This window comes from Montipora foliosa, chromosome 1, assembly GCF_036669935.1.
Source record: "Montipora foliosa isolate CH-2021 chromosome 1, ASM3666993v2, whole genome shotgun sequence".
NCBI lineage: Eukaryota > Metazoa > Cnidaria > Anthozoa > Scleractinia > Acroporidae > Montipora > Montipora foliosa.
The window spans coordinates 33461314-33473359 of record NC_090869.1 but is presented as its reverse complement, the minus strand read 5'-3'; the positions used below and the strand labels follow the sequence as shown (position 1 = coordinate 33473359).

Genomic DNA, 12046 nt, shown 5'->3' with positions numbered 1-12046 from the left:
TTAATCCGATATGGATGAGTATTTTAACTACATATATGCGCAAAATACAAGGATAGAGAGAAGGATGTGAACTAATTTCTGAAAAGTTCTAAAAATTTAAATGTTATATAGCTAAGTTATACTTTAAAATTAATCTATTAAAAAAACTATTTTTGAAACGTTCTGGGTTAATATTAGGTCATACACTAAATGTAGATCTATTCCTAAGACGCGCAGATGATTCTTTATACCTGGGGAGTAAGCTATACAATGGATGGTCTCTGTGCCTAATTTAAAGGCGGTGGTCACATTTTCAACAAGCACTAAAATGTTATAACTAACAGATGTGTAGCTCCCCTTACAACATCTTTTCAAAAAAAAAAAACTTTGCACAACGTTAAGATCAGAAACACTAGCTGCAATACAATATTTTTGTAAGCACAATCGCATTTAAGAGGTGATCTATTTCACTATGTGTATATCCTTCCTTGCGCAAGCTTCTGACTATAAATAGGCTTCATTAAGCTTTTCCCAAATATGCAAACTAAACTTACAATTATCTTGGATCGTGAGTCCCAAAATAGAGATACTGTACTACTGTCCTGCTTGATATTGTGTAGCAGTGGATAGCCATTCGAACTGCCTCCCTTTGGAACGATTAATTCTTTGCATTTACTGGTGCTGAAATGTGTGTCATTTGCATTTGTCCACTCCAAGAATTTGGACAAGGCAAATTCAGATTTATCTGGTAAATCTCTGGTGATGGTGACCAAGATTAGCCTCCTACGATGTCGTTCTTAGGGAAGACGTATTTCACCGCAGCCTTAACAGAGCGTCACATTCCTTTCCCACGCTAAGGGCGCGTTCGATTGACCGTATTCCGGAATAGGAATACACGGAATATAACTTAGAAATCCTTCGTTTTTACGGAGATTCACATTAAAACTGTCAAACACCTGCTAAAATGGTATTTTAAACATATTTTTATTATCCTTGCTGCTTCGAAACGTGCCAATGATACCGTTTTAATCATCACTCCACGTATTCTTATTCCGGAATAGGGTCAATCGAACGCGCCCTAAGTAAATCACATCGAACATTCCAAATTCTGGAAGTGACGTCAGAAACAGAACACTTTTAGAGCTGGAAATTCAAGAATAAATAACGTGGCGGGTCAGAAAAGGGACTTCGAGCAAGCTGTTAGCACTGCTTGTTCTTTATTCAAATTATCACGTTAAGTCATTTCCAGTTCCCTGCCTCCAGGAACTCTTAAAGGTGAAGAATGGCATATTTAATTTGTCAATTTCCTCACTGGACATGGAAAGTCACTTTACCATCGGTCTTCGATTGCCCGGATCACAGCTAGACAATGACTGGATCGTTCTGGCCAGGATGCTTCGCAGTTCGAACAATGGGAAAGGAATATCACGGTGGCGGTCGGTTAAGCAGGCGTTTGTGGAGAGGTTGTGAAATACGACTTCCCTAAAAACGACTATGTGTGAGGCTAGAACAGAATAAGCCAATTTCTTTGCCTATCTTTTCCACCTTAAAGTTGTCTTCTCCCGAATGAAAACACGAAATCAAAACTGAACTTCCTGGCGCTACTAAAGCAAAAACAAACGTATGTGATTGTTAAACAATGATTCAGCGTTCTCTCTGGAAACCGCGTCTCCCCGCTTTCGAGTGATTTTCAGTATTAAAGCGAAATCTTAAATAGTTACTAGTAACCGAAGAGCTTAATCGATCAAACTGCAAGAAGAAAGTTTTTTTTTGTTGTTGTTGTTTTAGTATAAAGTTACGAAAACTTTGAGTTGTAGCAATTCCTATTATCAGTACTCACAGCAAGCAGTCGAGCACTTCTAATTTGTTCCATCTTTCCCGTGTAAAACTGTTTTCTCTCCAAGGCTGAGCTTTTCTGCTATCGATGGCACGCGGTCTTGATCTTTGTCGGAAAGAAACACACACGCTCTCGTAATAGTTCGCTCTAAAAGGTTAAAAATCTTATTAATAATTCATAAGTGCATTGACCTATCAAATGGTCGATAATACATCACGTGAGTTGACTTTTGATCGATTCTCTACTAATACACCTTGCGTTTCGAACAGGTGCAAGGATTCATTTTAGCGAAAAAACTATTTTGGGGTTAGGGGCACTTTAACGTTGTTTAGTCTATTGTACTCAATCAATTTTACTCCTATTTGGGAGGTTGGAAGTACTTCAAAGTCATGGCTTACCTCTCTGTGCAGTACTTCTACAGCGCTGTGTTATTGACGAACCGCGGCTCGCACAGTACGGCTGGATTCTCTGAAATAAATGGGCCATTTCCAAGTCGTTGAATGTCTTGGTTTTGAAATGAGTCTTGGTGCTCAACTACTGAAAGGGAAATGAGTTTGATTTGCATAAGTATACGCAACTCATTTCCACTTGAATGGTTATGCACCAGGATTCGCTTTGAGACTGAGGCATCCAGCGACTTGGAAATGGCCCATTTATTTCAGATATATTAACTATTTCTAAAGACACACAGTATTGCATACGTACTGCTGAGTTGAGAAAGGGTCCCCTTTCAAAATAGAAAACGGGTAATGAACGACAAGAAGATCAAAAACAAGACAAATTTGGAAAAGTTAGGAGAAAAGTTTAACTTCCACGCAGATTGCTTCTCATCTTTAAAGAAATCCGGTTCTTTTTGAAGGTTAAACAGCCGACGGTGCGTGTTCTTGGACGGCTCTTGCCTGCCGTGCAATGGCCTCTAGGCTGTGGAAGTCAGAGGCCGCGGAATACGTTTGAAAGTTGGGGGAAGTAGGGGAGGGGTGGGGGCTAGGTTTTGGTATAGATCACGGAAGTGTCAGGGGAGAGGTGAGAGGTTTAGGAGAAAACAACACTGTAGGAAAAAAGTACGAAAGGGATTCATTTGTAGTGAACACCCATGCCTATTAATTTCGAACTGAAAGCGCGAATTCTCAAATGTTGCCGCTGTTAGCGAAACGACTTTTCGACTGTAGGCGAAACGACTTCCTGGGTGTAGGCGAATAGACTTCAGTAGGGAGCTTACGAAACGACGACGCTACAAAACAATAGGTTTAGCGAGCAAAAACAATGGCTCTGCACGTTCTGCACCTACGTTTTACATTTTGGTACATTTCTTTGCCGTCATCTCCTATGGAAATGACGACGTGAAATGACCAAATTCAAGGTTCTGTGGAGGACGTTAGCACATGACGATGAATTTTCAGTTCTCTCTCTACGCTTCCAACCCACTCATACCAGTTTAATTCCTCACCAGTTACTACACATTTTTAACGCGAAACGACATGAAATAGTTTCGCAGTGATATAAATAAGGCGAACTCGAATTTTTAAATGAAGTCCTCGTAGCCGTCGTCGTCCTCGTTTCGTAAGATCCTGCAGAGGGTGCGAGGGATTATCCACAATACTACTCCATCGGCTCAAATCCTTATCTTTGATAATTTGTTTGATAGATGTTACGTACTGTATGTACCCAAATCTCAATGCCCTTTTCTGTACCCAATCAATTTTGACTCAAATACTTACTATAAGCAGCAACACCCCAAACTCGGATACAGTAAGTAAAGAGTGACATAATAAGAGAGTTAAAAAGATAATGAAGGTCGAAAATACTGTAACAATTATTTTTGCGCACTCTGAGGATTTGCATACGCTTAAGAGCTCTGTCCATCAAGTCATCAACATGCTTATTCCAGTTGGTTGGAGAATCTTGAAATGTCACTCCAAGAAGCTTCAGATACGACACACGTTTAATATCAAAAATTTCATCACGAAAGGGCAAAGTTGTTCTTCCTTTCATGACAAGTAAGTTCCTTGGTTTTACTCAAATTGAGTTTCATTAAATTCTTCACTGCCCAGGCTTTAATATTTTCTACCTCCCTAAAGGCATAGTCATCCACATTAGGCCCAACAGGTATGCCACACGTAACGTCATCTGCATATTTAGACATCAAGATATTTTTGGAAGTGGGAATTATATCATTAACCAATCATTAACCATGATAGTAAAAACTACGGGCCCCAGAACAGTGCCCTGGGGCACACCACGATTGATAGGCAGGAAAGGAGCTGTGATGTTATCAACGCACACCCTCCGTTTACGATCTTTCAGAAAGTCAATAACCCAGTTGACAATATAGGGATTAATGCCGGCCACAGTCCTATAAGCTTATCAATCCCTATTCTGTGGGAAACTGAGTCAAAGGCTTTAAAAAAATCAAAAGACAAGACTCTAACCAAATTCGCGGGGACATCAAGCCATCTCATCCAAAAGTGCTGATTATATAACAAAGTAATTTCAGTTCCGCAATCTTTCTTGAGTGTAAGCAAACTGATCAGAATGAATACAGGAAGAAACTGGTTCACGCAATTCAAAGTCCACGACTAATCTCTCAAAAAGTCTTATTATAACGTCAGTAACAGATATCGGTCTGAGCTGATCCAGAGTAGATATATTGGTTTCTTTAGGAATGGGACGCACATTTGCCCATTTTTTTTTGACGGATTTTTACCCTAAAACGTCACCTAGAATTTTCTGGAGCCTTTTTTCTGGCTGAAATTTTCGAAAAGGTAAGTTTTGATCCCTATAATTTTCGGATCGCTAGACTTTCAGCTAGGAAATTCGAACAGATGAAAGATTTTTAGGGGATAAGGCCTATATCTACCGTTTAAATACTAAAATACGTTTAACAATGCTACGCTTAAGTGGTTTTGAACTATATTCTCGTTGGCAGGCGTGCGTTTTTCATTTCCTTTAGAAGAGTAGGGGGATCAAATTAAAATCATTTCGAGAAGATTTGTCAAAGTTCCAGGTGTTCGCTATCAACAATTCTTTACAAAATCGAATGTACAGCGACGTTGTACAGCTCCCATTTGCTTGTCCATCCTGGCATCCCGCGTGCGACCAAGCCATTTTGTTCAGTGAAACTAACTTGTAATCAAACTATAAGGGCAGTTGCCAAGATCTCTTCACAAACAGCCAATACCTTTGTTTGCTTTGTCTGCCATAGTGTTGATGTGATGGCTGCAATCAAGTTTTTAGGATATCTCTTATACAAATGACATAATAATGACGAGTTACTTATTTCCAAAGTGTAAACTATGTACTTAAATAATTGATTTAATTTCAAATTAACAGGTTGATTTGCACCGGATCGAAAGTTTTTGCGGTATCGAGTAAATTTCAGGGCTATGACTGCGAAACGGAATGAAATCGAACTGAATTAGACGGGCACTAAAACACTACACTTTCTTCGCTCTAAACTCCGGATAGCGAAACATTTGGATTAAAAAAAAAAAAAGGCAATTTACATTCCGTCTTCAGAATTTCGATACATTGTGCTTGGTTTTTAACAAAGTTGTCCTCTTTGTTTTTTTCCAGAGCTTAAGTGGTCTCTCCAGGTCATTTTTGATTTACATAAACGCTAAAGATTGTTTTTCTATATGGCAAGAATTTTTATGGCAATCTGTTCGCGTGTTAATTATGTGATTGATCGCCTTCACGAACTTCGAACTCTTCACCTTATCAGTCTTTTGTCATCATAATTGAAATTTGAAGAGGGGTAACTGTGGAGCTTATTATTTTATTTGATTCAAGACACATATTAATTCAATTTACTGTTCCTTTCACGTAGAAAAAAAGCACCATTTGAAAGTAAATTTACAACTCTTACATTTGGGTGAAAACTTCTTGTCACATGTACACAAGACTGGATCACACATAGCGATGTAAGAAATGCATTTAAATTAGGTGTATTTTCAAGAAGCTGAATACTGATACTTCTTCGCGTCCTAATTTTCGGGATTAGGCTCTCGGTTTCGAGAGTCTAATGTCAAGCAACAACCCAGACTTGTTTCCATTCTAGGGACACACGAAAAGGACGCAATATTTTTGCAAAGCGATTTAAACTTAACGCTTTCCATGCAAATACGTTTGAAAACAAACACATTGTAAAGAAGGCAGAGTGGGATCATTTCTATATTTAACTTTATTGTCTGTTCTTAAAGAAATCTGTAGAGGGGATATCATTGTTTGCAGGAGTTGTAAAAGATCCACGACATTTCTGGTGACGTGTCAAATTCGCACGCTCCACTGATTCGCGCCTTGTTCAACGTTGTTCAGATCTTATTGTCAAAAGTCGGTTCACTCCGCTATAAAGGTTATTTTTGTGTGCGTGTCAAGGTTTTCTGTCATAATACGATTAAATTTCACTTCAATTAAAACAAGGCCTTTTTCATCAGATTTAGTAAGCTTGTATCCGAGCGGAAAAATACATTTGTACCATGTAATTAATTAGCAATTATTGCACCATCCCTTAAACTTAAATCGAACAAACCGAGACCTAAACATCACTCATATTTTTCTTTTAGGAGGAACTAAAATTATCATGAAAGTCAGGGTTCCTAATCATTATTGAAAAACTTTCTGTGCAAAAAACATTAGCGTGTTTTAAATGTTTTTTAAAAACACTTAAGACTTCAACTGTCACGAATATTCCAGCCGGGGATTCCCCGTTTGTCATTGTTCACATCGTTGTCAAGGTGATTGCCCAGACTTGCCCCCCAGTTCGCGTGGCTGATTGGCTGATGTACGGTTCGTTACGATAAGGTTCTTTTTAGTAACATTGCGTCACCAAATATATAATATGACAAAGCAAAGAATGGTGCAACTTCAGTTGCCGCTTACACCGGTTTAAAGCGGTTCGAGCAGAGAAGAGCTACTCATTCTGCGTGATACATCGATCGATTTAACACGATGAGTTCCTTGGTTTTTGATTTCTCTGAGCTGGAAAATTTTTGGATGTTACCTGAGGAAAAAGAGGACCCTACAAATGTTTCGACTCTCCTAGACTTAAACGGAATGCCCGAGTGGATGAGCGAAAATCAGCAGCCACAACTATTTTGCGCTGAAGCAAACGACCTGCCAAGCCCGTCGCCTTCAGTTAGTAGTTTTTCAAGCACTGGGCAGTATGTTGGTTACGAACAGCAAAATATTAGCGAAAAAGAAGCTTTGTTCACCGAGCAAGAATTAAGAGAACTTTCTGTAAAAGAGATGAATCGACTTTTGAAAGTGAGAGGGTTGTCCAAACAAGAGATCGATCGAGTCAAGCATCGAAGGCGAACGCTTAAAAACCGCGGGTATGCACAACATTCGAGGCTCCGAAGGATAGAGACTAAAAACAATCTCGAGGAGGAAAATACAAATCTTCTCAAAGAGCTCGAACGAGTGAAAAAGCAGGTCTGTTCTGTTGAAAAGGAGAGGGACGTGTTCAAGAGCAAATACTTGGAGCTGTTAACTCGTGTCGCCAGAATGCCTGGCAAGTTGCTGAAGGTTAGTCCACTGCCAAACTAAGCGAGAGGTCATGCTACTGAGAAAGAAACTGAACTTATTTCAGCTTTGTACAAGTACAATTGCTCGAGTTCAAGTCAAGTTGGGCGTCAAATTATCGACGAGTTTGCAAGTAGCTTACAAGCGATCGACACGTATCGCACTGTCTTAGAACAGTTTAGAAAGTTAACATCAGTCACAATAATGACTTATTTGCAAGTTTCCTTGTTAGTTTGAATGCTTTTTATGTCGTTCTATCCCGAGATTCAGCCTGGATAGCTTGCATGAACGTTCTGAAACGTCGTGAAACGTTGCGTGACGTAATGGTGTATTTTTGTAAATGTGGTGGACAACCGCTGACCCGCCTGGCAATGACGTCGTAAGTTTGAAAAAATATTATTTTCATGTATATTTGTTCTTATTATGTATATCTATGTTAACAAATATATCAAGTCGTCAAAAAACAATTTTAATTTACAAAAAAAAAAACAAAAACCAAAGGCAAAAAAAATGCCAAACGTCAAAATAAACATGGAAGAATTATAAAAAGCAAAAAAAAAAAAAACATTTTACTTCCGTACATTTTCATCTGCTCCTACTTAGAAGATTACAGCGAAAAGTTTTTGGTAGAATCCCTCCTAAGTGTTCATTTTTCAGACAAAACAAGGGTATACTCACATCAACAACTGGTTGTCCCTTCAAAATCAAGTACATGCATTCAATAGCTACAACTTGATTTCTCCATTATCCAATAGTGAGGGAACCTGGAATAAAAATAAATAGTGTTTGTACAATTTGTGCTTAAAAATGCTGAGGTTGAGATTAAAATGTTAGAGTTGTTTTGATATTAACTTGTGGTTGATTTTCAATATGTGGCTAATTAGCCCTTATAGCACTTGCGGAGTTTACTCTGTCTAACATGTGACAAATTTACTCAACAAACCTTCCCCTCCTAAGCATCACTCTTGCACATTTTACTCTGTCTAATAAATGATTTACTCATCAACAGAGGCCTATTCAACAGTAAAAGGTTAAAAAGCTACCATGCATGACCATGTCGTTCTAAAGACAGAAATTCACAACCTTTGCTTCAGTAAATTAAATTATCATCCACAGGAATTAGTTCTTTTACAGAAATTGCACGAAACAAGTACAAATATTCCACAATATTTGTACAGTGGAGAACTGTTTGATTAACTAGCTGAGGCAATGATGTTTGCCCTGTGCTTGTCAACTACAAATCTGTCACGCATTCTCGGTTGTTTACAATTCAATTGCTATAAATAGAGTGCAAAAAGAGTTGGATAATAAATAGCTTATTAGATGTTTTGGTGTGTAGTATCACTGAGTATTTCTACTCATTGTTTGTATTTTGACTTGCCCTAGCAGGCTCGTCAAAATACAGAACAACTCATGAAAATATGCACTAATACTACACACCAAAACAACTAATAAGATATAAATCTTTTCGCCACTGGGAGATAATATCGAAACTCTTATAAGATGATAAAACTTACAGTGCTTTTACAAATCAGTGGCAAGTTGTGCACAGCCAGCTTCACGAAAATTATTATTATCAGGTTCATATTTCCCAGTTGTTAAAAAATTTTCATCATGAACGATTTGCAAATTCTTAGTAATTATTTTTTTATTTTATTTCCAGCCATTGTTAATCAGGTGGGATTAATGTGATTGCAACTTGTACGTGCTTACGATACTCTAAACAGTGTTCTCTGAAGGGTTCCAATCAATTTGCTATCATGGCAACCATGCATAATAACTCAGAACGGAAAAGTAAAAACAAAGTGGTCAACAGTAATTTTGCTATTTTCAATAATAAAACAATCTGCAAAATCTAAACAAAGCAAAGTATGATGACAAAACCAAGTTTACTCAAACCTGAAGTTTTGCATGATTAAACTCAGTTTATGGAGATATTTAATTAATCTCTCCTAAATACTTGAGTGAAATCCATTAAACATAACATCACACAACCTTTTCTTAGAATCCAGAATTAACTGGTGCTTCTTATATCTTTGAAAGGTTTTGTTTAAATCTGTGTCAAATTTTGGCATGTGCTAAAAGCATGAACACCGGAACCCACCCGGAACACCTAAACATCATGGAAAACCGGAACATCACGAAACACCCAAAATAATAAAGACCAGCAAGAACATATTTTATTATCAAAAATACAATTTAGAAAGCAGTTTGGTCTTCTGCTGACCAGAACGTCATTACAGATCACCATCTTGGTAGCGCCTCCCAACTTGGAGAACGGTCAATGAATTACAATCAAGTCAAAAGAAATCTGGCCATTATCAACTCAATCCTTAATTGGTGAAAATTTTTTTTGTCTGACAGTGTTAAGTAGCGACTCAGACAAGGAGCTTTCTCAAAGTGTGTAAGTTTCCTATGGCAGATTGCCAAGCTTTAACCGTAGAAAGCGCAAATACCTGTGTAAAGTACTTGCATATCACTTATCCCAAAAGTTAACATAATTTCTCTTTTTTTAATGTGTTTTCACTTTAATTGAATGTCTCGTTCTTAAGATTAGATGAAGTTTTTTAATAAGCTTATCAAAGGTCAGCTTTATTTATAGATTCTGCAAGGCAGAAATGATTGAAATTAGTGATAATTCACTCCCCATTCTCCATGTTGGGAGGCACTACCAAGATGGCAATCTGTAATGATGTTCTGGTCATCAAAAAACCAAAGCCAAACCCAAAATGTTTTTAACTGTATTTTTAATAATTCTTTTTTTTTTGTCAGTCTTTATTCTTTTGGGTGTTCCGTGATGTTCCATGTTCCGGGGTGTTTCAGGGACTGTTCCGGTGTTCCCCGTGTTAGCACATGCCTCGCATTTTGAGAACTTATGAAACATCAAACATCTCAATAAAAATCTAATATCATTGTACTCTAGATCATGTGATTTGCTATACTTATAGGAAAATGAATCACAAGGTTCAATCAGCTTTGCCTTGCAAGATCAAGACTCTAAAGAGCTTCTTTTTTTCCTGGTTTATTAAGGGAGTCCACGATTTTTGCTAATATTGTTTCTCGAAAATAAAGACTAGTGCAAATCAAAGGAAAAGAGCCTACAACATTATTTTATAGCTTCCAAGAGCTTCAACGAAATAGGACTCTAGAGGACAGGATATGACATCATCTCAGAACTCAGAAACTTGTGTATTGAACTAAACAAGAGAGATAATGTAATAGCTTTCTAAATCAAAATCGTTTTTAACATATGGGATCGAATGTTCTTTCAATAATAATATATTTACATTTATAACAATTTAAATTTATAGAGGCTACCTTCCATTATCTTAATTCCTGCATACAGTTGACTTGCTGTTGATTCCTGGAATCAATGGAACTGTGCATAGCCTTAAAAATGCATACAAAGCCATATCCATACATCTTACCTCACATATATTATTCTTGTAGGTCATAACATCAGGACTCTGCGGCTAAACAAGCTTTTGTTTGCTGCACTCTTGTCTGTCACCCTCTTGCATCTCTAGTTATAAAAGAGAAGTATTGTTTCCAATGAGATATCAAAGTTTACTCAATAAAAGGTTTAAGAGAATTCAGGGCCTGACATGGCTAGCACTTGCAAATTAACGGTGCTCAGAATTTTTATCATTACTATAACTTACAATAGGCACTTTTGTTTTCAATAATATGCAAATAGTGGGCATGTATTCTGAAGTTCTACCCTTAATACTTATATTGCATAGAGATTTTATAAAAGAATTATTTCCTTGGTGCTTTGGTATGATTGTAAATCAGGAAAATCTCTGAGACTAAACTATTGCTGCCCACTTCTTACCAGAGACAACTTCAGTGGTTTTTCTTTACTGGTCTTTACTTGAAACGAGACCTTTTTAAGGTAAACATGATGGAATATTCCTTTCCTTGAACGAAAGTGTCAACCCCAATATTTCCCCCGTGGGCAAATTTCAAACGCTGAGAGGAGGGGTGGGGAAAATCAGTGTAAATGATGCATCATATTAAAGCAATTATATTTGATCGTAAACACTCTCTCTGTCGTTGCAAACTTAGAATGTGCTTGTGATGAGTGAGTCTCATAATGGAAACAATCATTCAGAGAAAGGAAAACGAACAGTTAATTAAACTGCTTACAGTCTCTCTGTCTCAACTTGGCCAGCTATGCAGCTGTAGCTGCTCACTGCCTGCGGAAGCAGTACTCATCCGGTTGACCGCCTTCACCAGCTAAAAAGCCTTCAATATGCACATTAAACACTTAAATTTATGGAATAAACACTAATTCGTTACCTTTTCTCGTATTTTGGTTTTCCTTTTCCATGTTAATAGTGGAACGTTTTACGGTCACTCCTTCTGTATCTCTTTCTACCCTCTTTCCGAGAACCAATTAGCTCACGTGACAAACTTGACATTTCCTCCACCCTCTCCCACTGTAATTCTTTTACTAGCCAGTGTGGAGAGGGTGGAAAAGTAAACTATGTGAGTTTCTCATAAGAGAGCAGGGAACAGAAATAGCGTTAAGTGTTTCCAGGAGCGAAACGTCTGAAAACAGTGGTTCTCGATTTGTCTACAACCGAAGCTACAATTGAAGGTATGCATCGCGTCGATCTCCAAGTCAATTTTTTTCCTTGATTTGAAAGCAGTCATGCATGCGTCTCATAAAGTTCGTCCCGTCTTTACTCTAGACAGACGCATAAG

At 37.8% G+C, this 12046-nt stretch overlaps 1 protein-coding gene and 1 long non-coding RNA gene across 3 annotated transcripts in view; one reads left to right on the top strand and one right to left on the bottom strand.

Moving 5' to 3' along the window:
• Positions 1 to 11727, bottom strand: part of LOC137997122 (uncharacterized) — a 12601-nt gene extending 874 nt beyond the window's left edge. The window contains exons 1-5 of one of the 2 annotated variants that reach the window (XR_011122415.1): positions 11639 to 11727; positions 10765 to 10859; positions 8015 to 8100; positions 2215 to 2284; positions 1 to 1963 (exon numbers count right to left, since the gene is read on the bottom strand). The exon at positions 1 to 1963 is cut by the window's left edge and continues 874 nt beyond it. This is a non-coding gene — a long non-coding RNA (uncharacterized lncRNA). The remainder of the gene's footprint in view (positions 1964 to 2214; positions 2285 to 8014; positions 8101 to 10764; positions 10860 to 11638) is intronic. The other variant, XR_011122414.1, reaches the window with a different exon arrangement.
• LOC137997101 (transcription factor MafK-like) lies at positions 6663 to 8187 on the top strand. Its single transcript, XM_068842890.1, has one exon. It carries the CDS (start codon positions 6764 to 6766, stop codon positions 7358 to 7360), a length of 597 nt encoding a protein of 198 aa, XP_068698991.1. The 5' UTR covers positions 6663 to 6763; the 3' UTR covers positions 7361 to 8187.
• Positions 11728 to 12046: the final 319 nt, after the last annotated feature.

Excerpts from the sequence above, each read along its gene's own strand:
- LOC137997101 (XM_068842890.1), top strand. The coding sequence starts at position 6,764 with ATGAGTTCCTTGGTTTTTGATTTCTCTGAGCTGGAAAATTTTTGGATG.